Below are 27,029 nucleotides of genomic sequence, written 5' to 3'. Positions count from 1 at the left end.
TGATGTATGTACTTATTTCCAAAGATGATAAAAAGTGAAGAAAACTAAAGGTGGCTTTACTCATATACTTATATTTCATGACAGACCATGTAATAGAAATGTTGTTCTTCTCAAAAGCAGCAAATGCTCTAAATAAGGTGCATTTTTCCAAAGAATCAGCAGATTTCGGTCTGTGGAATACTTTTCCAAAGTACTATGGCCACCCTAAAAGTTTTGGCTGTTGTAGGAACAACACTAGTGTAGTCATGGTAACCACCAGTCGCCTACTGTAGGTGACTCACTGAGCGCCACGCCTTGTCTTGTCTGAAATGGAGAGGGAGACACAGAGTGAATGATCCTCCCACATATCACACACCCAGTGAGCGTGGAAATGAGCCACTTACTCAGCCTGTGTCATTACCGAGTGGATTTAAGCATGGATACATAACCACATGTACCACAAATACTGAACTACACATTGTAAAGGTTGTTTAGTAACCATGACAACAACTTTTAAGATAGCCATCACCTCAGTCCACTGGACACTAGTAAGCTTGCAAAAACATGTAAAAACATGTCTATATAAATACAGTATAGACGGTTATATCTATTGAATGGCTACATAGCTAGTTCAATAATTTCCAAGTTATTGTATGAATTACTAACAACAACAATGACACACTTGAGATATGTGCATCGCTACAGTGCATTAGAGGCCACAATAGCTTTTATTTTCTATGAATTTGAGAATCTGGGGGGGGGGGGGGGGGGGGGAGGTTTTGATGGGTCTGTTGTGCAAAGAAGACAAAAGCAAAGCTTTTATTCCAGTGAAGACAGTGTAACTGATCTCTCTCTCCATTATGTCCATGTCTTTGGTTGTCACAGAAGACCGAGCTCTACTAACATGATGCCTGCAGCTAAAGGCATGCCCCTCATGATGCCCAATCACGTTCTGAGAGTGGGTCAAACTATCCGCCTGGACCAGACACAGGAGACGGTCAATCAGCATCCAGCCCGAACAGAATCCAGCAGTAGCCAGGACGACAACGATCTCGACATTTGCCTGGACAATCTCAACCACCTCATCCTGGAACTGGATCCGACATTCGAACCCATCCCGCTCATGAAAAGTCCCACGTGCATCAGCCCTCCTACAGGTACAGTGCAGCAGAAACAAAAAACACTGCAGAAAGGTTGAAGAGAATTCAAACTTACATAACAATGTCTGACTGAAAAACAACAATGAGGTTTACAGAGGACAAAGGACAGCTTCCAAACCACAGAGGTGTGACACAGAGCTCGGTAAAACCACAGTCACTCTTGTAATACCTATGGTACACATAGCCTCGGGCGTTGGAAATTTACCCAACCTTTGTGTAATATAGTTTAATTTTTTTTTTTTTTAATCATGGTGTAATTGCACCACTTGAGCTGTTCTGGGATTACTGCCCAGTCTACCTGCCACACCCTACACACCTCAGGCTTTCAGACACGGAGAAGCACAGCAGTATTGTATAATGCTCTGATCAAGTCTGATCAAGAGTCGACAAAGCATATAAATAGATTTCCTACAGCTCATTTCATCTTGAGAGATGTGTACCCCTCTGACACAATAAACTAAGTTGTCTGATTTCTCATCACTGTTGCTTGATTTCGAAATGATTCGCCTCCAAAGCACATGGCACACAGTTATACTACATAATTCTACAAATTACAAATTAAAGGATAGAAGTAACGTTTCTCCTTTTCCGTCAAGTTAAACTTAACATACACTGAATATCACTGCTTAGACTGCATACCACACCCTGCACATCTCAGGCTACAGACACACAGAAGCTCATTATTTAAGCGCAACGGTGGCACAGTGGTATCTTCACAGAGTGCTGCTCTGAGCAAAAAAAAAGTCTTAACAAAAGTCAAGAAAGCATTTAAATGGATTTCCTGTACCACGTTCTTTCCTGAGAGTTGTATTGTTGTATGTTTGTGAAACTGAGCGTCACATGCTGTGGAGGCAACTTTGAGGCACACCAAGCAAGAGAGAGAAGTCAAACAGTTAAAAGGTAATTATGTCAGAGAGGTTGGAGCACTGAAAGACAGCTTTGTTTTTAGGGGTATTCCTTTTCCATTGTTGCAAAAGGCAATATTCCCCTTCATAGAAACACATCATCGCAGTACCTCCTTAGAATTACACACTGACTTCTCTATTTCTGTATCGGTATTGGTCATCATTATGTAACTGGTTGCACCACCCGTCTGGCTCGCGCACTGACCACAGACTGCAGAGTTTTTTCCCGAGGGCATAAACTCACTCGGTGGCGTCCGTTAACACAGTGAGGCAGACAGAACAGGAACAAGTTGGGACTCCTCAAAGTGATGTGGTTTCCCTTGCAACAGCAGCAACACACAATTCAAAGCATTTCATTTAGAAAGGAATGATCTGAGCTGTGCGAACAAGTACCTGCTTGAGAAATATGAGTGTCTTTATCGGATGAGTTATAGCAGCTGTGTGTTTACATACTGAGGCCAAGCCCATTTGGTAAGAGTGATGCCAAAGAGGGTTTTTCCAAATATGTGGGACATTTCTTGCATTATCCTTTTTGCATTGTTGCTAACACTTTCCTCTCCATCCTCAGATTACTCAGATGAAGATGTCCCCGACTGTGTGCTGATCCCTAGAGGATGTCCTCCTTGCTCCCCGGCCAAGTCGGTCCCATCTTTCTCACCCAGCATCCCCATCCCCAGCGGCATCAGCTGCAGTCCCCACGGCTCGGTGATCTTCTCCAGCTCCCCGTCGACCTCCCTTCCTCCGCTGCCTTTCGGAAGCGCACCACGACGAAACCCCTCACCGAGGAACGACACGCACTGCTCCCAGGGATCCCTGCGACTGTCACACTCAAACAGAAACAGCGCCGCCTCGCTCCTCTCCACATCCACATGCTCAGATACCAGCTACATCCTCGGCAGGTAGAGCTCACCATCAATTACACAGGGCCACGAAACTAAAATATACTGTGACATCTTATGCATGAAGCAATTTGTAAATACGTTGCAAAACCTACAAACAGGTTGACCAGGACCGATTCAGTTGGTGATTTAGTGGAGTCAAATATTTAGGTTTGAGTTTTGAGGTTTGGAACAAAAGTTTAAAGGCTCCATTTTATGTTTTTTAAACTGGATAATTTAATCACACTTGCAGAAAACAATGTGGTACACCATCTTTTCCATCCATCTAAGGTCATTCCAACGTTACAAATTAAAGGAAGGAAGAAACGTTCCTCCTCGTCTGTGAAGTTAAAGTTTACTGAAAGAATATAAGGTATTGATCCGTGCATGTGTATTTCCTCATCCCCCCCTGCACAGCAACCTGTCCTTGGCCAGCGAAGACGCCGATTCTCCAGAGTCCATCCTCGCTCTCACATCCGGCTCCTTCACTGACGTGTCCGGATCGAGGCTCTCTGATGCCCAGCACAGTCCAGACAAACCCCATCTGACAAAGCGAGGATATTTACCGGATCTTCACAGCAAAGGAGCTCACAGCAGTCCTGCTTCACTCTGTGGCTCTTTGACCGATATCCCTGTACTGCTAGTCAATGGTGCGCCACATCTGGACCTGCAGATCAGCCCCCCTGCACTAGAAACAAACACCACACAGACCAACTCAAAGCCATGTTCCCCCCACAGTGAGTCTCAGTTGTTACTGTTGTCTATTTTGCTGGCATCTTCCATATTTTTCAAATATTCAACCCCCATGTCACATTTCATTGGTTGTTTAGGTTTCCAAGGACGTTTTCATGCCAGCCAGTCCTCAATGAAATTCGTCATGGACACTTCAAAATATTGGTTCCGTCCACATATCAGCAGAGCAGAAGGTATGAATCTCAAAATGGCACTTAACTTAATGCAAGCTCTGAAGTCATAGATAGATAGATAGATAGATAGATAGATAGATGGATGGATGGATGGATGGATGGATGGATGGATGGATGGATGGATGGATGGATGGATGGATGGATGGATGGATGGATGGATGGATGGATGGATGGATGGATGGATGGATGGATGGATGGATGGATAGATAGATAGATAGATAGATAGATAGATAGATAGATACATAGATAGATAGATAGATAGATAGATAGATAGATAGATAGATAGATAGATAGATAGATAGATAGATAGATAGATAGATAGATAGATACTTCCTGAAGGAATCATAATATATTCTTTTTTGTCCAGGTAGGTAGGGACATAGAACACACATTTATAACTGTCTCTAAGCATTTTCTGTGGTGTTGAATTCATTTTAGCTGATGCTCTGATGAAGGAAAAAGAACCAGGAACATTTGTGGTGAGAGACAGCACCTCCTTCAAAGGCAGTTTTGGTCTGGCCATGAAAGTGGAGCAAGCGCCTGCCATTTCCTCTCCAACTGCCTACCCAGGTAAACTTCTACAATCCACTGCAGCCACCTGACCTTCTAACTAAGTCACATGCAGCACTTACGTTGTTGTGATTGATTGATTGATTGATTGATTGATACATACACAGGAAACACATTGTAGCATAGCGCTTCTCTCATTATTTGTCTACATCCAAGACGTCAAAAGGCACAGGGAATCACTTATCCAACTGTGCTGATGCGAATGGGATATCTGCGGTGAGGCAGGAGACAGCACTGTTATTTTTTCCACCCACAGTATAAGCTGTGTAAACACAGAAGAAAACCAGCTGTTTATGGCACTGTAAGCAATCAAAGATGAAAAAATGGACCGCACTCACGGAACAATCTTGAGGCTTACTTCATTTTGCAGATTTGTCCGTTCTCAGCTCTGTTAGGAATGCACTATATGAAAGACATGTGAGCGCCGTGTCGCCATTTCCAAATTTGTGTGCAGACCTGAGAGTACGATGTCTCTTATAAAAAAAAAGGCTCGGCCGAATTATCACTCATCCGAGGATCGTTGGAGGACACAATAATCCTTTGTCTACGGATGTCACAACAATATATTATTTCTCTCTTTGAAATAAAATAAAATATAATGATTTTGGCATTCGGGATGGGAAACATGAGGAGAGAAGTAGAGGAATGTCATGCAACAGATGTGCCCAGCCTCCCATCCTAATTTTATGCACAATTTGTGGTGTAATACAAGTTCTGTTTAGGAATCCTGATTTGTTTTAGTGGTCAGAATATAAAGTGTTGACTTCTTAATAAACAGATTTTTTTTGGGAGATATTTGGTGGCTAAGCCCATATATTTCATGATATGACACAGGATACAGGACACTGCTGTGATATGAAATTCATCTTTAGGAATGTTCTCTTATCCTGTCAATCAATCAATCCATTTTAATTTCTATAGCGCCAGACCCTAACAAAAGTTATCTCACGGCACTTTTCACATAGAGCAGGTCTAGACAGCACTCTTTAATTTAATTTAAAGAGACTCAACATTTGGCGACAGTGGCGAGGGAAAAAAAACCCTTTAAAGAGAAGAAACCTCAAGCAGAACTGGGCTCTAGGTGGGCGGCCATCTGCATTGACCGGTTGGGTTGAGAGAAAAAACAGGAGAGGGAGAGACAAAGTACCAATAACAATAGCAATGATAATGACACGGAGACGATTGTGTTATCATCTTGATTGTTTTGCTGTCTAGTCTCTTGTAAACCCCAATCAGGCTGGGCACCATATGGTACAAGACACTATAAATATATAAAAATTAAAAAAAAAGAAGAAATTAATTCATCAAAAACCAACCAAAAGTTCCCAGGTTGTTGGGGTTTTTGCAAGCTATGTGGAATTGCTGCCTATGCCTCTTTATATATACATGTTATCTACAGTATCAGTCACGCTTTCATGCTCATCTTGTTTTTCCCTACATTTGACCTTTTATATAAATAGGAGAAAGCAGTTCTGATCTTGTGAGGCACTTCCTCATTGAATCATCGGCTAAGGGTGTACGCATCAAAGGCGCTTCTCAAGAACCATATTTCGGTGAGTGAAAAACAAAACGCCTACTTTTAATTATGCATCTAAAATTAATCAATTTTCCTTCCAAGTCGCTTACAAATGTGCTCGCCCACTCAACGCGAGTGCACATCCTGGTTATGCTGATGCCTTGCAACACTAGAAGTGAGTCAACTTTGTGTGACATTTTGGTTGTGTGAGTTGACAGGTGTGGTTGGGTCTCGTTCATAGCATTTTTATATATTCATGGGGTGTGTTTCTTTCACAACCACATATATTATCATGAGTTATGTGGTTCTCATTTTTCTTATCAGCGGTCATGGGTGTGAGAAAGCACGTGCATTATACTGAACAAACAGTCATAAAATTCCTCATTTACATAATAAAAAAGAAAGTCAGCGATAAATATTAACATTTTCGTGTGGGCTTCTGTGATCTAGAAGATTAATTTCTTAGTAATAAGTGTTCTTAACAAATCCTTCCTTTTGTTATCTTTGCAGGCAGTCTCTCTGCCCTGGTCTACCAGCACACTATTTCTGCTTATGCTTTACCCTGCAAATTACTGCTCCACTTCCAAGGTAAGCGTTTATTGCATTGTTTATTATCCTATGAGTCAATATATATGTGTGTTTGTGTGTGTGTGTGTGTGTGTGTGTGTGTCTGTGTGTAAAAGATACAGAGAGAGAGAGAGAGTAAAGGCAATAAATGTAAAGCTTGTGTATTTGTCCACGCAGAGCTGGGCACAGGAGAAGAGAGGACACCTGATAAACCAGCACCGGAAAACAAGTCTAAAACAGGTGAGACAAAGTTCACAGGACTGATAATGAAGCTTAACTGGAATGAACCCTAGGGCATACATCCAATTTACTTAATTACTCTTTATGAAGGCATGTCCAAACTATACCATAAAGGGCCATATGCCTGACGGTTTTTTGTTCCAACCAGACAAGAGCACACGATTCCACTAATCAGCTGTCTGAAAACTGAGATCAGTTGATTAAATGTGTCAATCCTGATGTGCTCCTGCTTGGTTGGAATGAAAAACTGAAGCCACATGGAACTATATGGAATAATTAAGAAATACCTGCACTATAGGGTCCTGTTGTTAGGCCTGATTTTAGAACACAGCTGGAGTTTATTCCAGTCAGCTATAGATATTATATTAGCAAACAGTACAAAAATAAGCTTAAAAGATTGTGTGTCATGATTTATATGATAATCTATAAATGTATGATCATTCTGAACGTCTATGTTGGTAAAACATTAGTCACAGGGTTAACGGATCTGTTTTGATGCATCTCTTCTACCACAGCCTCCAACTTCATCTACTTGAACGCCGTCCCCACCGAGATGCTCACAGGACCTTGTGCAGTGCAGAAGGCGGTGTCCTCGACTATAGAGAAGGCCTCGGGTTCCTTCACACCCACCATAGTCAACCTCAAGGTCTCTATGAAGGGCGTAACTTTGACAGACATCAACAGGAAGTAAGTTAACTAAACATCCTGAGAATGTGGTGCAGAGATTTTGCAAATAACAATATTAAAGCTTGTAGCGGTGGTTTTGATTTGTTAAGATTGATGATCATTTTTCTTCCCAGGCTCTTCTTCAGACGCCACTACCCGGCTCACCTGCTTAGCTACAGCGGGGAAGATCCAGAGAGTCGAGTGTAAGTGTGCAACAACATGATTCATTTTGAGAATGATTAAAAACACGTACCATTTGATAGTCGCCACGGTTACACTCTCATTTATGGCAGTAAGTTGTTAGTACGGAGTGTATGATAGTTACTCTTTGGTGACTTTTGAGTTCACACTTCAATTCATAAAAGCACTGCAGCAGTTGTTTTAACTATACGAGTTCATCACTACCTTTCACATTACACACAGTGATTGAACCATAGTTAATACAAAATGTTGATTAAATACACAGATGTGTTTTTCCTGATCTAGCACACAATATAAGACCTGTTGGCAATGACATATCTTGTTGTTTTTTTTTATCTTAAACTTTGTCTTTTTTTGCTCTTACAGGTGGCTCCGAGGTTCGAGTTTTGGTGCAAGGTAATTATGAGCTCTTTTTAATGGCTTGCACAATCAGAATGATGTTTCCAAACCATTTATGTATTGTTCAACTGATTTCGGCCTTACCTGAAATTCATATCTTTTATGCTTCAATTTGTACTTGTCTTTTTTCTTTTTTTCTTTTTTTTAAATGAAGTCTAACCCATTCTTGTTTTGTCTCTACAGGATGTTTGGTTTGGTGGCAAAAGGCATCGAAGCCGGCGCCGAGAATATGTGTCACGTCTTTGCAGAGTATGACCCCTTGCAGCCCTGCGACAAAATTGTCGAGGTCATCAAGGAGGCCATAGCCAAGCTGTAGGCGGACAAGAACTAAATAAAGACAACATAAAACTGCATGGGGTCTGAACCCCTACTGACACTGTCCCCTCTTACACTGTACTTTTCTCAGGTAGCCTGTCCAATATGACAGTCACTGTAAAAGCCACTCCTGCTGTTCTTTCTCTATCTGCCTCACCAGATTACAATACAAAATCTGAATTTCAGCTGCTTAAGCCGACATGATAATTCATTTAAAAGACAGGTGTAACTGTGGCATATATGAAGATAAACAAGACTGAAATAGCTTTCAAGCAATAAGAAAGCAACAATTTATGACATTAAAAAAATATGATACATATAAAACTTATTTGGGGTTGGGACATTTTATGCTGTTTTGTCTTATTTCTCAATGTAGAAAGATTCCTATGGAAATTGAGTAATTGTGTAAATATGCACTAGCTGATGCGTGATAGTATTAAATAGTGATGAGAGATGTAACAGGTTCTGTTAATAGTCTGGAAGGAAATCGACTGAACTGTTGTCACGTCCTGTCATTTCAAATGTATAGTTCAAAATGTATTTATTATAATGCACTGTAAACTATTTCTTATCTGTATATTCATGCACTTTTTTCCCCCCAATTGTTATTTTGAAAAATAAACATATTGAACTCATGTGAATGTGTGTGCTCATAAAGGTTTGTGAAATGAGTAAGGGGGAGGAAATGTGTGAAAGTGTGTTCAACAGAGGCTTGTAGCTTTCCTTTACCCCACCATAACCTATAAATATATCGGAAAAAAAGACACAGGTGTCATATGCTTCCTGTCCTCTAGTAAACCTAATGAAGCAGTAAACAGACAACACAACAGTCTGGATGTTTTTTTCATTTTATTTTAAATGATAAATTGTTAGATAAAAGCATTATGCTTCATTCTGAAGTTACATAGCTCCAAAAATGAAGAGTGTGCTTCATGAAGCAAAGCAAAATCAAGCACAGAACTGCATAGATAATATCTTTAAATATTCTCAACATACTCTGAGGCACCTAAATGCAATGCACAATGGTCCATTTCTTATTTTTAATATATTAATATCTTTGGTGCCAACTCAAAACTTAGCATAAAAACTCTTATTTTTTAAGGTGTAACAGATAGCATGTGTTACACAACCCGAGTTGAGCATTGAAGATACACTGCAGTGTTAACTATTTACAAATACTGCCCTCTGCTGGTTAAAAGGGGATCTAAATTCTTGGAGACACATGGTGGGTGTTAAGAGCCTCACTGCTAGTAAGATCACAGTGAGCAGTTATGTTTTTTATGGGGTTTTTTTTTTAAGACAATGCATTATAAAATATAGCTTACATTATCAGTATGAGTTGCAATTTTCAATTTTTTAGTCTCCACACAGAGAATAAACCGCAGTGACGAAAGACCCTCAGAGTACACACATTCTGAATAGCTCCCAGTGCTGATGTTCTTCTAAGTGCTGTATGTGTCTGCAGTGCAAGTGTTTAGGGACTGCATGAAAATGATTAGGGTGGGGAGGAGGGCTACATATTATGTTTCACTTTTTAAAAAACAAACAAACAAACGAACAAAAAAGCCCTCCCAGGTGTTATTCACATTTTGATTTGACCCTTCCATTGACTTAAAGGTAGATTGAAACACGCTCCACACAATATCTCAAAGTAGTATAACACCATTGGATTGATATGATTGATATTGCCATTAATAACTGAGAGTGCACAAAGGTGTACTCCGATTTAAACCTTAAAAAGTTAATGGAATAATAATGTTCAGATAGAAGTGGAAGGGCCAATTTACCGTCACTGTCATTTTATATGGTGCATTTACATTTTTAAAGACATTTAATTTGACTGTCGTTGTGCCTTCTGTTAAGACGCAGAATGAAGTGAAGGTGGGAGCTGTTGTAGGATACTGACAAATGATGTTCAGTTATACTCTCCCCATAAAATCTCTGAGTCCCCTGCCCCTTATCATTTTCGTACAGTCCCTGACAGAAAAACTTTAAAGTAATCCACCCTCAACTAGTCCCCATCAGGTCATAGAACTCTGTGACTCCTCGTCTTCATTTATCTCCATCTATCTCTGCACTCAGCCACCTGTACCAAGTGTTAATTAGAATGAAATGCCGTAGTTAAGCTGAGTCATATAGTCGATATAATCTCTTTTGACCTGTGACCTCATACTGAACGAATGACAGACACTTTTTCTTCATCTAGAATGATGATGGAGAAATATGTTTATACATTAAACTGTTATCCTGTGTAATGTAGTGAATGTATAGGTCTGCTATAGTATATACTCTATAAAAATGGCCCCATTAGATTAGCACAAAAGCCTGATGGGTGATGCTTATCCTGCCAGAGTGAATTTTTGAGAAAAACTCAGTCATCGGTTGTGATGCAAAGTTTTCAGTGGAATACTTATGAATGATGTAAACTGAAAGTCATAGTAAGCATAATGGGATTGCAATTTCCCAGATGTTAATGACACATCACCAGTGTTACCACAGGCAGCTGCAACAGGGGGAAACCAATGTCGATTATGGCCAACCACCAACGGAGTTATTACTGTGTGATGCTTGGGATGCTGCGTGATCTCTTCATGATAAGACGCACCTCCACGTCAGGGAGGCTGTCTTGTTTAGTCTGGGCGCACCCCTCGTCTGCTGCGGCCATGTGCAGGTCAAAGCGGAGCGAAACAGACTTTTTCCGTAATTTGGGATTTCCTCGGAAGAAGGAGCCCTCCCACTGCTTTATCACCTTGTCGATCTTCTCCGTCCTGGAAGGGTAGATGTGGCGATGAAAGGTGGTGATGATACATGATAAATGTCATAGGATGGTATGCATTGTCAGATAATTTGAACAATGTATTAACATTAAGAAAAAATTGGTTGTAAAGGCGGTTTTTATGTTGTAGGTTTCTATTCTATTCTGTCATGGTTCTATCTGACTCTTGTTTTCCTTGGTTGCTGGACTTATTCTTAGTTGGACTTTTTGGAAGAACTGAATTGTTACTTTTGTCTTTTTGTTGATATCTTTATCCCCCAGTCCCAGTCTGTGTGTGTGTGGTGTGGGTGTGTCCGTCTCTATTCTGCTTTTCCCTCCACACTTTCCCATCACAACTGCCCTGCATCTCCTAGTTAGTGTATTACCTAGAAAATCACTCCCAGTCTGGTGACCTGTTCCCCATCCCTTCATTAGTTCATTAAGTATTTAAGTCTTGGTTTTCCGTTTGGTCTTTGTTGGATCCTTTGTGTAGATTTGTCGAGTTTGTTTTAGTTCTGTTGTGGATCGTTTCCTTTAGCCCTGCATTTGTCCACCTGTTCCGCTTTCCATGACAATGCAGCAATCATTTGTCTTTCTTTTGAATGTAAATGTCAACTGCCAGAAGGCTTTATTCATTCATTTGTAATACTACTGTATACCATGTAATCCCACGTAGGTTGGGCATTTACGGTAGTATGACGCAAAACATAAATAAATCTTTCATTCATTCATTCATTCATTCTTTTGTTTGTAATACAACTGGTCGAATCAGGCTGGTAAATTCAATTCACAGTGACACTAGGGGGCAGCAAGGGAGAACATTTAGTTGCTTAACAACAATGCATACAGCTTGAATAGTCTTAAATGTGGCCTGGTATAGAAATACGTGACAGAGAAGGCACTTAAGGATGAATGTGGGACTGAGAATCACTATGACTGTTTGTTGCAATCTTAGTAGACCTAAAGGAGATTTAAAAATGGGCCAAAACACGATATTTGCCACATGAGATATGGATGTTGGTTGGATTTGGCCTTAAATCTACATTAACCCATGTTGACCACTTGGGGTCAGTGTAACAATCTTACAATTTAATTTAGCAGGCACTTTTATCTAAAGCGATGTACATCTGAGAGTTGATACAACACACGCAGGGATTTAGTCAGAAAGAAAAAAAAAATGAGTAAGTGCCATAGCCCTAAGTTTGAGCCTGATAGAATATAGGTGCCAACAGGCAGTACACAGAGGAAATCTATAGAGTGTGTAGCAGCAGTTAAAAAAAAGAAGATCGGTTACTTGTTCACCCACTGGGGAACTACAGAGGAAAAATCTAGTCAGCAATTTAGGGCCGTACCTGAATGAGGGGGTCCGGGGTAGTTGGGAGCTGTTTTAATTGCTCTTTTGTAAGCGAGTGTCAGGGTTTTAAATTTGATGTTGGCAGCATCTGGGAGCCAGTGGAGGAATATGAACAGCAGAGTGACATGTGTTTGGGGCTGGTTAAAGAATAGCAATGCTGCCACATTCTGGAATATCTGAGACCCGCCAGTAAGGAGTTGCAGTAGTCAATGCGTGAAATTACAAAGAACCTGTACCAGGAGTAGTTTTGCAAGCTCAGACAGGTATGGTTTAATCTTCCAAGCTGTAAATACAGCACTGACAGTTATCACAGTCTAAAGTTGATATGGCAAAATGTTAGCAAAAAAAGTTGCCTGCTTGATGACTTTTACGATCTGCCTATCACAGCTAAAAGACAATAGACAATACTCTGCCTCTTAATATCTCATCTCATGATCTAACCCATCTTAATTAATAACATTAAAGTCTGAAAGAGGCCCTTCCAAACATAACACAAGATCCTGTTATGCCTAATGCAAACTGGAATAATTATCTTCATTTGAGAAAATAAACATGTCTTTTGATGAAGCATCAGCAGAGCCAGGTACAAGTGTGAGGTACAGCTGTAAATGGGCTGGCATAGGGACTGTGTTTGTGTGAAGCTTTTTATGGACATTATACAAGTGTGCATGGCTTTGTGGATGTGTGCATGTGGCTGGTAAAACCTGAAGCATGTGGCTGGTAATACCTGAAGCATGAACAAAGTATTCCACCCATGTCTCGTCCAACAATAACAGATGACACACCCTGAAGACTCCATGCTAGGCAGCTATCTCCACATCAAACAAAAGCTATTAAAGGAGGAAAATTCCCATGCAGCACTATGATGAATTACTCATGGGAACCTGAGCAGCCAACTAAACGTTTTTCTATTCCTCGTAACTTGTTCGACACATAAAGGTCTTGTCTTTGAGGATTTATAGATCTTGTCTCCAGGACCAGACATGACGTCGCCAGCGTGCGAAGGATACGGATGACTATTTTATCATAAACTAATGAGTCAAAGCCTGAGAGGTGTGGCTGTGAGGTGTTAAGGCTTCAGGAAAGCAAGCATAAAAGTAGTTTTTTGGGTAATAAAATACAATCTACACTTGAAGGTGATGCTGGTGGCGCTTCCTGCTAGAAAATGCCTACATGTCAGATTGAACCAGAGGAGCTGACTACAGGTCAATGGGGGGCAAAAAGATCAATACTTACTCGATGGTGCCATGACCCTCTGCGCTCTCCTGCACCACATTCCCCTGAAGAATCTCCTGAGTCTTCACAGTGGAGATGGGCAAGTCTTTATCTTGCTCTGGCTCTGTGAGAAAGACATTAATTGATGAATCATGACAAGCTATTACTGTGATAAAGATGTGTGTGTCAGTGTGTCTTACCTGTGAGTATCACAAGGCTTTGCTGTCTATGGAGTATGGAGCTTTTTTTTTGCCCATTCTCTGCTGGGAGGAGTGAAGGGATTTCAGGTAGGGGCTCTGACTTGGGCTCATCCGGAGTGATAGCAGGGTCACTGAAGTCGTTCTCCAGCCCGTTTTCCTTTGGTTTCACCACAAAAGACCTCCAGGGCCGCAAACCCATTGGCTGCCCATTACGGCCCATGTATCTGCAGGCAGGACACCCAAAGTTGGATTGTATGTATGCATGCGTGCTTGCTTGTGTTTGATGTTCTGGGAAATACAATTACTCACTTTCTTGCAAAGAGTGAGGACAGCTATGCTGGTTCTATCCAATGGTAAAACGATTTTGCCTACCAGCAACTGAAGCTCACGAATTAACATGTTATATCTCCCCTTAGTAGAGTACAAAAACTGAAGTCTAAAAATGTTTCCAGTCTTTATGATAAGCTTAACTAAGCTAACTAAACTGCTGGTTGTAGTGTCATAGGCAATTTCACAGACATATGAGAGTGGCATTGATCTTTTTGTTTAACTCTCCACGGAAGGGAATATATGCATGTCAGGAGGTTCCAACCAACCACCAGGCTCTGTCAAAACCCTAAAAAACCATCAATCTATCTGCTGGCCAGTCAGAGGCTGAGCCTCTACCAGGATGGGACTGTCTGCCAACACCACCCTAACCGGGGTGGCCACCATTCCTGTCTCCACTACTGACCATAGTCCTCTGACAAAAGTTTTGTCAGTCAAATATTTGAGCTATATTCTCTCAAAGGACTGAAATCTTGATTTTGAAGTACACAGCCGGATCATACAAGCCTTAGTTGCATTGGGGAAGGTGCACCAAAGGGTGTTTATTAACTAAAATCTCCATCTTCCATGCTGTCTACCAAGATGTGCTACCACATTCTGACAGCTTTGAATCCTGGACCACCCACACCTATCACAATAAGACAGTTCAAATGGTGTGTATAGAATGTCTGCAGCACATCAATGGACTTACCTGGCAGAAGTGCGTGTCTCAGGTTTTACTTCATGTTAAAAGCAAGTGCAAGACCATTGTGACAATAATCCTCCTACACCAATTATGCTAGCTAGGGCATGTCAGGGATACCCCAAAACAGACAGCTCAACAAGGCTTTTTACAGGATATGATGCCAATCGTGACCTGTGGTTTATAGGATGCTAGAAAGGGCTGAAAAGAATAGGTGAAGAAAGCTAACATCCCATTCACAAACATGTTGCCAACTTGAAAAAAAAATCTGTCTGGCACCACTGAAAAAGTCTGGTATTTGTTTATCCAATGACATTTTCAGGGTGTTTTACTGCTTCAGTCTTTACTATCAATCATATCTCCAACCTTATAAAGCTGTCTGTCTGTCCATCTGTTGGCCAGTTGGTCCACTAATTTGGTTGAAGTATCTCAGCAACTATTGGATGTATTGTAATTAAATTTATGATCCTCTGATAACTCTGTTAGCATTGTCATTGTGAGCATATTAACATGATGATGTTAATATGTAACTAAAAGTACCACTTTACCTATGAATACAACCTCAGAGACCTGCTAGCACGGCTAGCGACTTGTCTAGACTTGACTAGTCTTGTCTTACTATACAATTTTGCAAATGAGTTTTCATATGGTGCGAAAAAGAATCATTGTCAAACACAAATACAATTACAATCCACAACCTGAACAAGACCTTTTATGGTTAAAAGATGATATATGAGTATATTGACATTGACCTTTTTGTAGACATGCGCAACCTTTGGGATTTTATATTTGTGGTGTGCAGATGATTCAGTAAGAAAGAGTCTTTGGCAGTATCTGCTTTCTACCCACTCTGTCTCCGCCCTTCTCAAATATGAGCACACAATGCAAATTATAGATGTCGTGTCCTGTTTCTTCTTGCATCACTGACATCAGCCCAAGTCATACACTTAAATAAAAAGCATCCGCAACACAAAAACATAGGGATAACCAAAGGTGATAATCTAATCTGTCTGTAACTTCAAGAGTCATAAACCTAATTACATTTCTCCAACTATAAAATAACAATTATATGGTTGATGCTGCAAAAGTGTTAAAAACTCCAAAGGAGGTCATGGAATATTCCCTAATAAAAACAGCTTGGCATAGGCAGGAAACAAGCTGAAGGGGCCAGACAAAACCGGTAGAATGTCTGAGTCAGAGTTAGATTTTCAGGCTCCGAATCAATGGCAGAAAGTTTGTCACCCTCACTTAATGTGTTTGTTCTGTTTATTTGAATAGGCAAAATTACTGGCAGTGCTAGTCAATTTTCATTTGCTGTTAATACATGTCACTATGTTGCTTAGGCGTACACTATAGCCTGAGTAGGGCTTAACCTGCAATTACTGTGGATTTTCAATTTCTATACTAATACATTGTACATGATTCATGCCAGGATAATAGGGTTTAATATTATGTTGTGTTAAAAGGAACAGATGAAACTGGATGGTTGACAGCTATATAAATGAAATGATTAAGAAAGTGCTTTCTTTACGTCACCGCTGAGGAACATTTCTCTCTTACTTGTATCAGTGAACAGGTGATGTGTCTGCTTTTTAGGCGGTACAGCTTGTTTCATAAAAGTGTATATACATCTATATATCTATACTCTCTTATTTGCCATTTTTAATTACATCTTCCACAGTGAGGTGTTAAAAGTGTATTCAAAAGTAGCATGACTATGCGTTATTCTTGGAAGGAACAACCTGTGAGAACCTAGCAGCCCCAGTGCTCTGGGAAATCCCCGCTTAACCTTCCTTGTTCCTCTTTTGTTTCCATTCCTCTCTCTGCCTGTTGCCCTCACCTGCCCTCTTCACGCTCCAGCAGACGTCTATAAGTGGCAATCTCTCGCTCCAGCTTCATCTTGGTGTTGAGCAGCTGACTGTGGCGCTGGCGCTGCGTGGCAAGACCGCTCCTCACCTGCTCCAGCTCACTCTCCAGCCCAGCAATCACCTGGGAAAGGTCCTGCAGCTGATTGGAGTACTGCCGTTGGGTGTTCTGGAGGGAGCTCTCCAGGCCTTTCTCCTGCATGCCGGGAGATTACGACTATGCAGTTATTTTGATGTTATTAACAAACTCCACACTGAATTCAAAGGACCATGTAGAAACTAATAGTATTATAATTGTGCATAGAGTAATAGTAAAAAACAACAACATCATCCCTCACTGGCTTCCCATCACTAACACATAGCTGGGATTTGAACTCAGGAGTGTTTAGCCTAATGGACACTACCATAGTTTTAGATGTACAAAACCATGGTTCTCAACATGTGTCAATATATTACATTTTCATTAAAAAAAACACCCAAATCAACATATAATAATCAGCAAATAATGTAATAACTTAATAATGTAATAAAGTTACATTATGCACTCTTTATAGTACGCCTGTACTATGATTCAGTAAGAAAGGTATAGACATCCATGTCCCCTTCTGGATGTCTTGTCATCATTTCCTCTAGTGCCATCATCAGGTCTAATTTTTAACATACCTTATCACTTACAAAGTCAACACATGCAAATGCCACTTGCCATTTAAGAAGTGTTATTAGTGTGAGTGTGCAGTAATATGTGATGACAGTGATTGTGTTTTCTTACCAAGGCATGTAGAGTCTCAATCTCCACCTGCAGGGAGTGCCACTGCTTCCTGGCCTCGGCTAGCTCGGCCCGTGCCTCCCTCAGTGCGGCGCCTCCGAGGCTCACCTGCGCCCACGCTGCTTCCTCCTGGGCGAGGAAGCAGATAGGAAAATGGATACGAGGGCCCTGACACTGCGACACACCTAATTAAACACGAATCTACGACCACGTGTGATGTTTTTCTTGCACAATTTTGTACTGGATGTGTCAATGTGCAAGAGTGCAAGTGAATTCTTGGAATTAAGATCAATTCAAGATAAATGCAACAGCCCTGATTGGAAACAGGTGAAATTGCTTCACACTGACACGCACCTTGTGGGTAACTGATCTTTCCCACTGGCACTCAGTCAGAATAGAAGCAGCCACAGGTGGTGCTGTTGGTAGTGTGTATTTCAGTGTGGATAAACAGACTGAGGAGCGAGACACCCGGGCCTGCGTGTACACACAGCTGTACAAGCTGTGTTGACATACTGTACAGCTGTCAGGCGTTTCACAACATCCATCCTCACACCTCTTCAAATGCAGTGAACCAGGGATGTCGATGTTTTATTCTGTATATTTTCATTATCCTACATCAGTGCTTCATTACTGATAATACTAGGCAATAAGACTATCCATCAAACATTATCCTGAAGTATTCATTACTATATGATATGTCGATGGCAAGAGAATTATCATTCCATCCTTCATCCTGTGGTTGTAAAAGTATTCAAACCCTTAACATGAGTAAAAGGAAAAATACTCTGTTACAAGTAAAACATCTGCATTCAAGATAAATAGCAAAATATACTTAGAGTATTAAAAGTATCCATTATGCTTAATCTGCCATAGTGTTATATTATTATATATATTGAGGCATTAACAAGTAAGCAGCATTTTAATATTTTAGGTGCTAATAAAAGATCACTGATGATAATCATGGACATCACGCAGGCTTTTTTCACTGCAGGATTGTGTAACCGCTACTTTATTGGGACAGACAGAGTGGGTCTGATGTAAACAACAGTATTTCATAAAACCTGCTCAGTGGCAGCTTGGAGCTCTTGGCTGGGGCACTATATTGTCGCTGTCAGACCAAAGTCATTGTGCTGTGGCACAGGAACACTGGGATAATAAAAAGACAAACACACTGCGCTTTTCCCCATAACAACAAAAAAGAGGCCATCTAGGCTAAAATCACAGAAGAAGAGCTCCTTCTTATAAATAAAAAATAAAAATGTTGCCGTTTCCAGACGAAGGATAAAAAAAAGTCTGTGAGATCGACGAGGATGCACAGGTTGTAATTTGGCTCATAAATATTTATGAAGAGCAGGAATCGATCTTATAGTATAATACAGTAACTGACTGTATGCAACACTCTACTGTAACAGCGTGTAACATTTACCATAGCTTCAATTAGGTGAAGAGAGTGAAGAGACATTTATGCAAACACACACAGAAACCTGCAAGAAAGCAAATACAGACACATAGAGAGAAGCAGTGTTCCTATAAGCCTCAACAAACACTCCACTAACCATTCAACTTCAGCCGAGCATATACACCAGTCTGCTTTGCCTATGGGACAGCCAGGAGTTGGTCTTAAGGGTGTGTCTGGCTGGCAGTGGGCCAGGACCACATGAGAGAGGCACAGGCAAAATAAAAGATGAGTGAAGATGCAGGAAGAGGTGCGTACCTCACTGAGAGCTCCTCCGTGTGTTCGGGTTGCTGATGCTGCTGCTGCTCCAGCTCCAGAGCGGCTGGGCCCGGCCAAGCCTGGGACTGGATTTGAGCCCGGGCTGGAAAGTCTGCTCAGGTCGCACTGCGCTCTGATTCGGTCGAGGAGCTGGGTGAGCTCCATCCCTGTGCCATCCTCCTCCTCCCCTCCCGCTGCTGCTGTTGCTGCTGCCGTGGCCGTGGCTAACAGAGCATCGCAGGAGTCGGCCCGCTGCAGCTGCAGAGCCCGGGCTGCCTGCAAACAGCCAACCAGAGGGAGCAAGAGGGGGAGGGAGGGAGGGTGAGAGAGAGATAAAGTGATAGAGAAAGAGAGAGAGAGAGAGAAAGGTAGAGGAAGCAGGAGAGAGAAAGATAAAAAAAAGAGGGTGATAAGATTGTGAAGGATGAAAAAGAACGAGATATTCAAGAGAAACAAGACAAAAAGGGAGATGAGATTAGTTTGTGAATGAAAAGGTTCAGGGAGGAGGAAGAGCGGGCAAAAGAAAAGTGTGTATCTTTGTGTGTGTGTGCGTGTGTGTGTGTGTGTGTATGTGTGGAGGGCTGCTGGGTCCACGCAATGCAGAGGCAGGAGAAAAAGTAGATTCTGTTATCGACCACTATATATATGTGCATACGTGTGTGTGTGTATGTGGAAGTGTGTTTATACGGAGGAAAAGACACTGGAAGAGAAGGAGGGAGGTATTAGTCAGCAGGAATGACAAAATGAAGATATGGAGGAGGAGGAGGGGGAGAAGGAGAGGAGTGAAGGGACAAAAGGAATTAGAGGAAATGTTTAAGGGTTTATAGTTTAGAGTGGTTGCCATAGAACGTATAGCGGTTTTGTTCAATCAGCTGTAGCATCATCTACTTATTATGTGTCTTTTTAGGAATAGGAAGTTTAAGTGCATGGCAGATGTTCCTAGCAAACATTCACTATTATATAATTTACACCTTGCCTTAACATGTGATCTGTATCTGGATACTGACATTTGAATTCAGGCTGTAAATGAATGCAGGATGTGTTGTGAACGGAACGGATTGTGATCAGATCTCAGTCAGAGGTAAATGCAATTAAAAAAAGTCACCTGCAGTAACTCCTCCTGTTAGTTTTGAGCAATTACAACAAAAGCTACAAGTAATAGCAGTAGCTGTAAATCCTCTCTTGCCAAAAATGCATGACGCCTATCCATCGCATTGCTTCCAATGACATGGGATGTACATATTTGTTGACAAGTCCATGGTCAGATAGGATGTAGTGATTCAGATAATGTATCTAGATAGAGATCACATGTGGTGGTAAAAAGTAACTAAGTACATTTTCTCAAGTTCTGTACTTAAGTAGTATTTTAAGGTACTTTACTTGAGTATTTCCATTTTATGCCACTTCATTCTTATACTCCACCACAATGCAGAGGGGAATATTGAAATTACATAATCCTGCTTACATGTTATCAGTAATAATAATATGATTATTTATCATTTGGCATAGCAATATAACAGCGATCAGGGTATTCTCCTATACCTAGTGAGTACCTGCAGTGTTCTTCCTGATATTATTAAACTAATCAAAAGGGATAATAAACCTTAATAATGTACTCCCAGGGGCAATGAGGCAAGAGCAGCTTTCAATTTTTGAGAGGAAAGGATCTAAAAAGACAAAAAGATGTCATGCTGATTATTTCGCAGTACATTTAGTGACCTGAAACTCCTGGTTTATCTCCTGCAGCTCTGTCATGGAGCGGCGAAGGTTTGTCTGCAGTGTCACGCTGTTCTGCTCCGCCTTCCTCTTTGTCTCCCTGAGCATCGCCACCTGTTGCTCCAGGCGCCAGGTGTTCTGCTCCTCTGTGTCACACCTACGATGTCAAAAAAGGGAGGATTATTCCTGGCACTGCTAGTTATTTAACCCACGACATTCACATCGACCGCGTATGAACTTTTAAGGAGGAAAGCTGGGATGTAAAGACAATCATTTAGATGAAAATATGTTTATTTAAATTCTGTGCTATGGATTAAAGTCAGGTGGAAAGCCTTTAATTTACTGAAATACTGACACATTCTTCAGTCTTGCCAAATCCTCAGTTTAACTTGATTTAAAGGGCATTCCAACATTAAGTAGATTATATAGATCCAACATATAGATTGTGGTTTAAACTGAAAGATCCCATTTAGGTGCATTTCTATGAGGCTGTGTGTTGCAGAAATCATAACTACAAGTTTAAAAAAAAAGGACATTTAAGAGACCTTAGCATCATACTCAGTGTGTCATAAACACAGTCCAGAGTCTAACAGACACACTCAGACAGTCATGAGACCCGCAGCTATAAATAGAACAGGTGTATTTATTTCAAGCTGCAGTGTGTCACCACTGTCCTTCAGGGGTTAATGTACCACTGTGGCGGCAGAGGGCTAGTGTGTGTGTGTGTGTGTGTGTGTGTGTGTGTGTGCGAGCGCGTGCTGAGAGAGGTGGTGGAGGGGCTCGGTGTCATTCTGCATCAATACATAAGTGAAAATGCCGACGCTGCACAAAGCCCGGCCTGGATTTTGTATGCAGGTTGGCTCACAGGAGCGGGAACTGGCCCGAGTTAGATAACAGAGGGCTGGATAAACATTGCAGCAGAATGAAAACAGGAAGTCTTTCATATCTCTTCAACAGCTGTGCTAATACTGGGATATTTTTATGAGCCTGTGATGATAATCCTACATTGTCTCCTGGCATATATTACTACATTACCAACACAGAAAATACAGGAAATATAGAAAAATGCTTTGTTTTGTCACAGCACATGATCACTTTGGATAAATAAATGAGTGTTTGGGATGTAATTTTGTGCCTAATACACTAATCAATAAGATGTAGGCTGTATTGATCGGGTGCAAAGTGTTACAGCTTTCAGGAAAACTACAGTCAAATACAGCTGACCTGGCCTGGATAGCAGCAGCTCTGGACTTCATGCTGTCAGACTGTAATGCCAGCTGGGCATTCTCCATCAGTAGCTTACCAACCTGGCAAAAACAAAAAAAATACAATAACATGGTATTATATCGAGGAATGTGCCGCAACAGTATGCATTTTTTCATCGGACTAAGACAGAGAGGTAAACGTCCTTGTTCAGTTCTGACTATCTAAAGTTTATTTAATGAGATATGAGTGATATTTTATATTGAATGTCTTATCACCACATGCAAATATTGCACTTGTGTTTTAAATTAGATGTCAAACACCACGTCCTGTGTTACTAATAATATTAAAGGTGGCTCTGTTATATTCAAGCGTCCCAGTAAGTCATTACAGTGTGACAGTGAGCCAGCATTCAGAGTACCAGGACCCTGAAAACTGAAGCAGCTAAATGGAATTCAGCCTTTTTGAATCAGGTAATGTTTTTGGAAAATACATTTTAAAAGGATCTTTATATCAGCAGTGATTATGTACACTCACCGATCACTTCAATAGTAAACACACATAATCTCATAACTTTATAAAGCTTATACAGTACATTTTCAGTTTTTCTTGACATTGTCAGAAAGGTAAGAAAGAAAGAAGAAATTCTACTTTATATTTATTATGGAGTGGGTGGTGGTGGTGTACTGCAGTGCATTATATTGTAAAGTGTTCCTAATAGTTTGCACCCCTCATCTATGTCTATGATTATTGTTCTAAATCGTACATATGTCAACAAACAATTCAGCATAGCAGCTCATTTCCTGTTTGTGTGATTAAAGCTTCCAATTATAATCACAACACTGACAAAAAATAGCAAGCTTCTATTACGAGGACCAAACCTAACCCAATTTATTTTCATTAGCTTTTAAAGGGAGGTTATAGAATTTGCTGGCATAGCTCCCCTAATAAATGAGGATCATTTTAGAGTCATTTATGTATAACTGTAAAGTCAAATTCGAGCCAGATTCAAGCAACACTGAGATATTATAAATGCTGTACATATTCTAATGGAATAAATCATTTGCTTTATGTTTAAACAAGGTAGTCACATGTCAAATCAGTTGAAAAATACAGCTGGAATTATTCAAATGTGTAATGGCTGCATTCCATTTAGCTGCTTCAGTTTTAGGGTCATGGTGTTGCGCCTGACTTACGGGGACATTTGATTAAAGCAGAGCCATTGTTTAAGTTTTTGTAACACCTGTTCTTTTCCTACTACAACAAGTCAAAAATGACTTTTGAATTGTTGGGAAAACTGACAGTGATGGTGTAAGAACTGTACGCATGTTTAAAACAGCTCAGTGCTCCAGTGTTCATCACTTCACCTCTACGCTCCCAAAAAATTCGGGTGAATGTTTGGGCCAAAACACAGTGAAATCGTCTATTGTTTTTAAATGGCTGCCTTGACGCCCGCTCGCAATTTTGGAGCGTCGCTTTCTGTTGCCGAAAAAACCACAGAGACAGCGCAAGCCAGCTGAGCACCAGACAGCAAGAGAGAGTGAGAGGCGGACAAAGAAGTGAATGACACATATAAAACATTATATTCTGATTATTTCACTGCGGTTACGTTCTGCTGCACTAATAAATAGCCATCAAACACTTGACAGATGATTGACTGTGAAAACAAATACTTTTAGATTAATTTTCCTCCCCTGTATTTATCCTTGTCATTCATTCATTCATTGCCTCTAACCAATGCAGCAGTTAATACACTCTGTGGTGTTGGCATTTTCAAATCTGATGCCTGCAGTGCACCATAACCATGTGTCAAATGAGGCATGTCAGTTATTACTTTCAAATCTTAAATCTGTGTATGTACAATTTGTACATGTAATACAGCCAGTAAACTAATCTGTTTAGCATTTTTAGCGGCTAAATTGAACAGAGGCCTCTTTAGAAAGTACTGATAATGTACAGTTCTTTCCAGTTTTATTTGATTCTTGCTGTTTCGGCCAAAAGTACTCTTCAGTTCTCATGGAGGAGGCGGACCACAAAAAGGTGGCTCCTTTTATCACACACATAAATATGAACACACCCTTTTTTCCCTTTGTTGGTTTTCTTATGAGTACAACGCTGTTAGAAACAAGGCACACCCATGCTGAAGGAAAGCCAAAGATAACATGGAATATTTCAAAACTTTTATGGCAAATACATTCATTTTGTGGAGGTTTCACAAAATGAACCCCCCCCCCCCTTCTTTTTTTAAGCCCCTGTGAGATCAGTGAATGGCTGATGCTGACAACACCTGCCTAATTTCTTAGCAGCTGATTACCCATCATTAAGTGTGTGCTGTAAACAAAAAAAAACAAAGTAGTTGTTAAGCAGATGAATGAAAGTAATCCTACATGTTAACACCAAGGCATATCCCGGAACAAATGAGACTTGCAGAGTTTACTCTTGTGTCTGTCATTAGACGTGGGAACATCAGAGACTGGAGACAAGCTGAATGACGTGGTATGCAACCAGGAACAAGGGGAATCATTAAAATGACTGTCAGTGATAACTACTCGAGCGTTCACGCGGAAAGAGATCAAATCAGGGAGGAGCTGAAAACCATCAAGTCGAGTCATGTGAGATCCCCATACTGGCTGTTGTTAATGGTAAATAAGAGTCACACATTCTTTTCTATATGTGACATTCTTGCTGCATGTCTCTGGCTCCAGTCCAGGTGTAATTACACACTCGGCTTATAATGCTATGCGACAAGACTTACAGAACCTGAGTTACCTCTCACCTCACGGACTCATAAAGTCACACTTTTGCTTACATTTTGGCACATTGCTCATGAATGTTATCTATTCTACTTTGAGTGCCTCTTTAAAGCGCTATGTATCATTTACTTTGAAAAGTGCTGTGCAAATAAAGATTATCATCGTGTCAGACTACAGATCCTTCAAGATACAGTATTGACAATATTTGATCCATTTTCAAACAAGCAACATTTCTCCAAAATGACTTTTCATTTCCTTTTAGCTTCATGACAATTGAGTCTCAGTAATAATTACGCTTTAAAAAAGGTTTTTCATACATTAAGTGGAACTAGCTGAAGTAAAAACTCATTAAGTTTTTACATAACGGGGATAGTCTCAACACACACACACATTTAGTCAAACTTTCAGTCCCTGTATCAGGTTCCAACCACAACTGTTGTTACACGGTGGTTTTAATTAATAAATCAGCAGGTAACAAAGCCAGCAATCAAGTTCAAACCTGTGCAATACATCAGTTATTCAGGTGAACATGCAATTCCTGGTTTTCACTTGATGTCACATGCAGCTGTTATCAGTTCTGCTAATCAACTGTGTCACTGTTTTGAATGCAGTCACTGCTGTTTGATTATTCAACCCCTGCTTCAGTTCTCCACCAGCTGACATGGCCTTTTTGTTGCAGTGAGGCATGATATCAGCATGAAATAATAAGGTAGCGTGTCTGCTGCACCTTTTTTACCACTAAAAAACCACAAGATAAATGAGCCTGACCTGAGCACGGAGATCCTTCACAGTCCGCTCCTGTTGGGACCAGTCCTGAGAGCGTGAGGTGCTCCTGATGCCCCATTCGGCTATCTGGGCCTCTAGCCGCCGGTTGGCTTCCTGCAGCCTGTTCACCTGCTCCAGGAAGCCCTTCAAGCGGGCATTCAGTCCCAACATGGTGTGACTAGAGTCCTGCAGCAAGTCCATGGAAACCTGAGAGAGGGCACACACCCAAGTGTTGACAGGCACAAACAACAAGCCGCTGACATTTCCATATAAACAAATGACACAACATATCCAATAGTTTCTATGATGGGCAAAACATTCAGACAGTATGTGAGTGTCAGACTTACTGCGCTTCCTGCAGAGTGCATAAGCAATAACATTAAGTTGAAATTTTCACAGCAAATAGTCTGCCACTATGTGAGATCACAGGCTGCTAGAGGCGTTGACTTGGTAAATGTTTACCTAGCGATACTCACCTGAGGCAACGTGGCCTTCCAAGAATAAACCACAGTAAATTTAGTGATGAGGAAGCAGAAGTCCCTCAGTCTGTTCTCCTGGTCAAGTCAATCCTCACAGCTTAGCTACATTCCTCTACAGTGAGCTGGTCGTCACTTTCTCCTTCCCACTGTGTCCCGGGTCATCATCAGCAGGCTCCTGAGACAGAGCAGAGAGGCTGCCGTTAGTCGGACGTTTGTGTGTCAGTCTGTAGTCTTCAGGCTCAGCCGCAACAGGGATGTCGCTCCCTGTCCCACATCACCTCCCAGGCAGCATTTGGGACAGGGGGAGAGCAGTGGGGTAAGCACTGGACACAGTGCTTACATCACCAGCACTCTGGGGCCCTTTGTACTCTGTGATCCAGGATTACTGAGCTGCTTTCAAACAGGCAGGAACACAAGCTGTGGAGGGAATGTTCAGGGAGACACAGTGACAGGACGTGTGTGAGTGTGTCAGTCTATGTGTGTGTGTGTGTTTGAGTGGTGATTTAATAAGGGGTTACATATACTATATTTATACATAAACTATAATTAATGTAAAATCCCAGACTCCCTACACTGTCCTGAAGTCAAGTAATACACACTTTGTGCAGAGTTACATATTGCTCAACAACAGTCTTGGCGAATAACTGTGTTTGTGTCTGACTCTCTGGGTTAAAGGTGTTATCTTCCAAATGTTTTAATGTGTATTTACATGGATAATGTGTCCTTTTTTTCTTTTTTACTGAATCTGTCATAACAAGTAAAGCAAAGATGTACAGTATTGTGGCTTTGCCTCTAAAATCTCCATTTAATTTTAAAGCTATCTTCTACAGCCAGCAGATTGTATGGTAAATTGACTTTAATTATATAACATCCTTCTAGTCACATCGATCACTCAAAGTGCCGTACAATACAT

The 27,029-nt window shown here is 41.0% G+C and overlaps 3 protein-coding genes across 4 annotated transcripts; 1 reads left to right on the top strand and 2 right to left on the bottom strand.

Annotated features, from left to right (window-relative positions):
• The first annotated feature begins 886 nt into the window (after positions 1–886).
• On the top strand, positions 887–8,323 carry LOC133992650 (tensin-4-like). Its single transcript, XM_062431339.1, has 12 exons — positions 887–1,136; positions 2,589–2,943; positions 3,340–3,659; positions 3,753–3,848; positions 4,287–4,418; positions 5,879–5,971; positions 6,445–6,522; positions 6,679–6,741; positions 7,257–7,428; positions 7,542–7,610; positions 7,975–8,004; positions 8,191–8,323. The coding sequence occupies exons 1-12, from the start codon at positions 887–889 to the stop codon at positions 8,321–8,323; spliced, it is 1,791 nt and encodes a 596-aa protein (XP_062287323.1).
• Positions 8,324–9,306: 983 nt separating this feature from the next.
• Positions 9,307–19,552, bottom strand: LOC133992622 (keratin-like protein KRT222). The gene is made up of 6 exons (XM_062431311.1): positions 19,201–19,552; positions 17,490–17,615; positions 16,696–16,916; positions 13,847–14,070; positions 13,668–13,770; positions 9,307–11,090 (listed from the first exon to the last, which is right to left on the bottom strand). Exons 1-6 carry the CDS (start codon positions 19,363–19,365, stop codon positions 10,877–10,879), a joined length of 1,053 nt encoding a protein of 350 aa, XP_062287295.1. The 5' UTR covers positions 19,366–19,552; the 3' UTR covers positions 9,307–10,876.
• Positions 19,553–19,643: 91 nt separating this feature from the next.
• Positions 19,644–26,341, bottom strand: LOC133992633 (keratin, type I cytoskeletal 18-like). 2 transcript variants are annotated; one of them, XM_062431322.1, is made up of 5 exons: positions 26,114–26,341; positions 25,641–25,844; positions 22,141–22,223; positions 20,910–21,073; positions 19,644–19,900 (listed from the first exon to the last, which is right to left on the bottom strand). In XM_062431322.1, exons 2-5 carry the CDS (start codon positions 25,836–25,838, stop codon positions 19,644–19,646), a joined length of 702 nt encoding a protein of 233 aa, XP_062287306.1. In that variant the 5' UTR covers positions 25,839–25,844; positions 26,114–26,341. The 2 variants fall into 2 exon arrangements, with proteins under 2 accessions (XP_062287306.1, XP_062287312.1); XM_062431328.1 differs by having other exon boundaries at positions 19,697–19,837; positions 20,920–21,073.
• Positions 26,342–27,029: the final 688 nt, after the last annotated feature.

The sequence above is a fragment of the Scomber scombrus genome, chromosome 2, assembly GCF_963691925.1.
Source record: "Scomber scombrus chromosome 2, fScoSco1.1, whole genome shotgun sequence".
NCBI lineage: Eukaryota > Metazoa > Chordata > Actinopteri > Scombriformes > Scombridae > Scomber > Scomber scombrus.
The sequence above is the reverse complement of the archived record's forward strand: the minus strand, read 5'-3'. Positions and strand labels throughout refer to the sequence as shown.

Coding starts and splice junctions, on each gene's coding strand:
- LOC133992650 (XM_062431339.1), top strand. CDS start 887: ATGCCTGCAGCTAAAGGCATGCCCCTCATGATGCCCAATCACGTTCTG. Junction 3,849..4,286: donor ACATATCAGCAGAGCAGAAG/GTATGAATCTCA, acceptor AATTCATTTTAG/CTGATGCTCTGATGAAGGAA. Junction 6,523..6,678: donor ATTACTGCTCCACTTCCAAG/GTAAGCGTTTAT, acceptor TTGTCCACGCAG/AGCTGGGCACAGGAGAAGAG.
- LOC133992622 (XM_062431311.1), bottom strand. CDS start 19,365: ATGGAGCTCACCCAGCTCCTCGACCGAATCAGAGCGCAGTGCGACCTG. Junction 17,616..19,200: donor ACGGAGGAGCTCTCAGTGAG/GTACGCACCTCT, acceptor TTCCTCGCCCAG/GAGGAAGCAGCGTGGGCGCA. Junction 16,917..17,489: donor TTGAGACTCTACATGCCTTG/GTAAGAAAACAC, acceptor CCCGGCATGCAG/GAGAAAGGCCTGGAGAGCTC.
- LOC133992633 (XM_062431322.1), bottom strand. CDS start 25,838: ATGGACTTGCTGCAGGACTCTAGTCACACCATGTTGGGACTGAATGCC. Junction 22,224..25,640: donor TGAAGGATCTCCGTGCTCAG/GTCAGGCTCATT, acceptor TGTTTTTGCCAG/GTTGGTAAGCTACTGATGGA. Junction 21,074..22,140: donor GCTGCTGCTATCCAGGCCAG/GTCAGCTGTATT, acceptor TTGACATCGTAG/GTGTGACACAGAGGAGCAGA.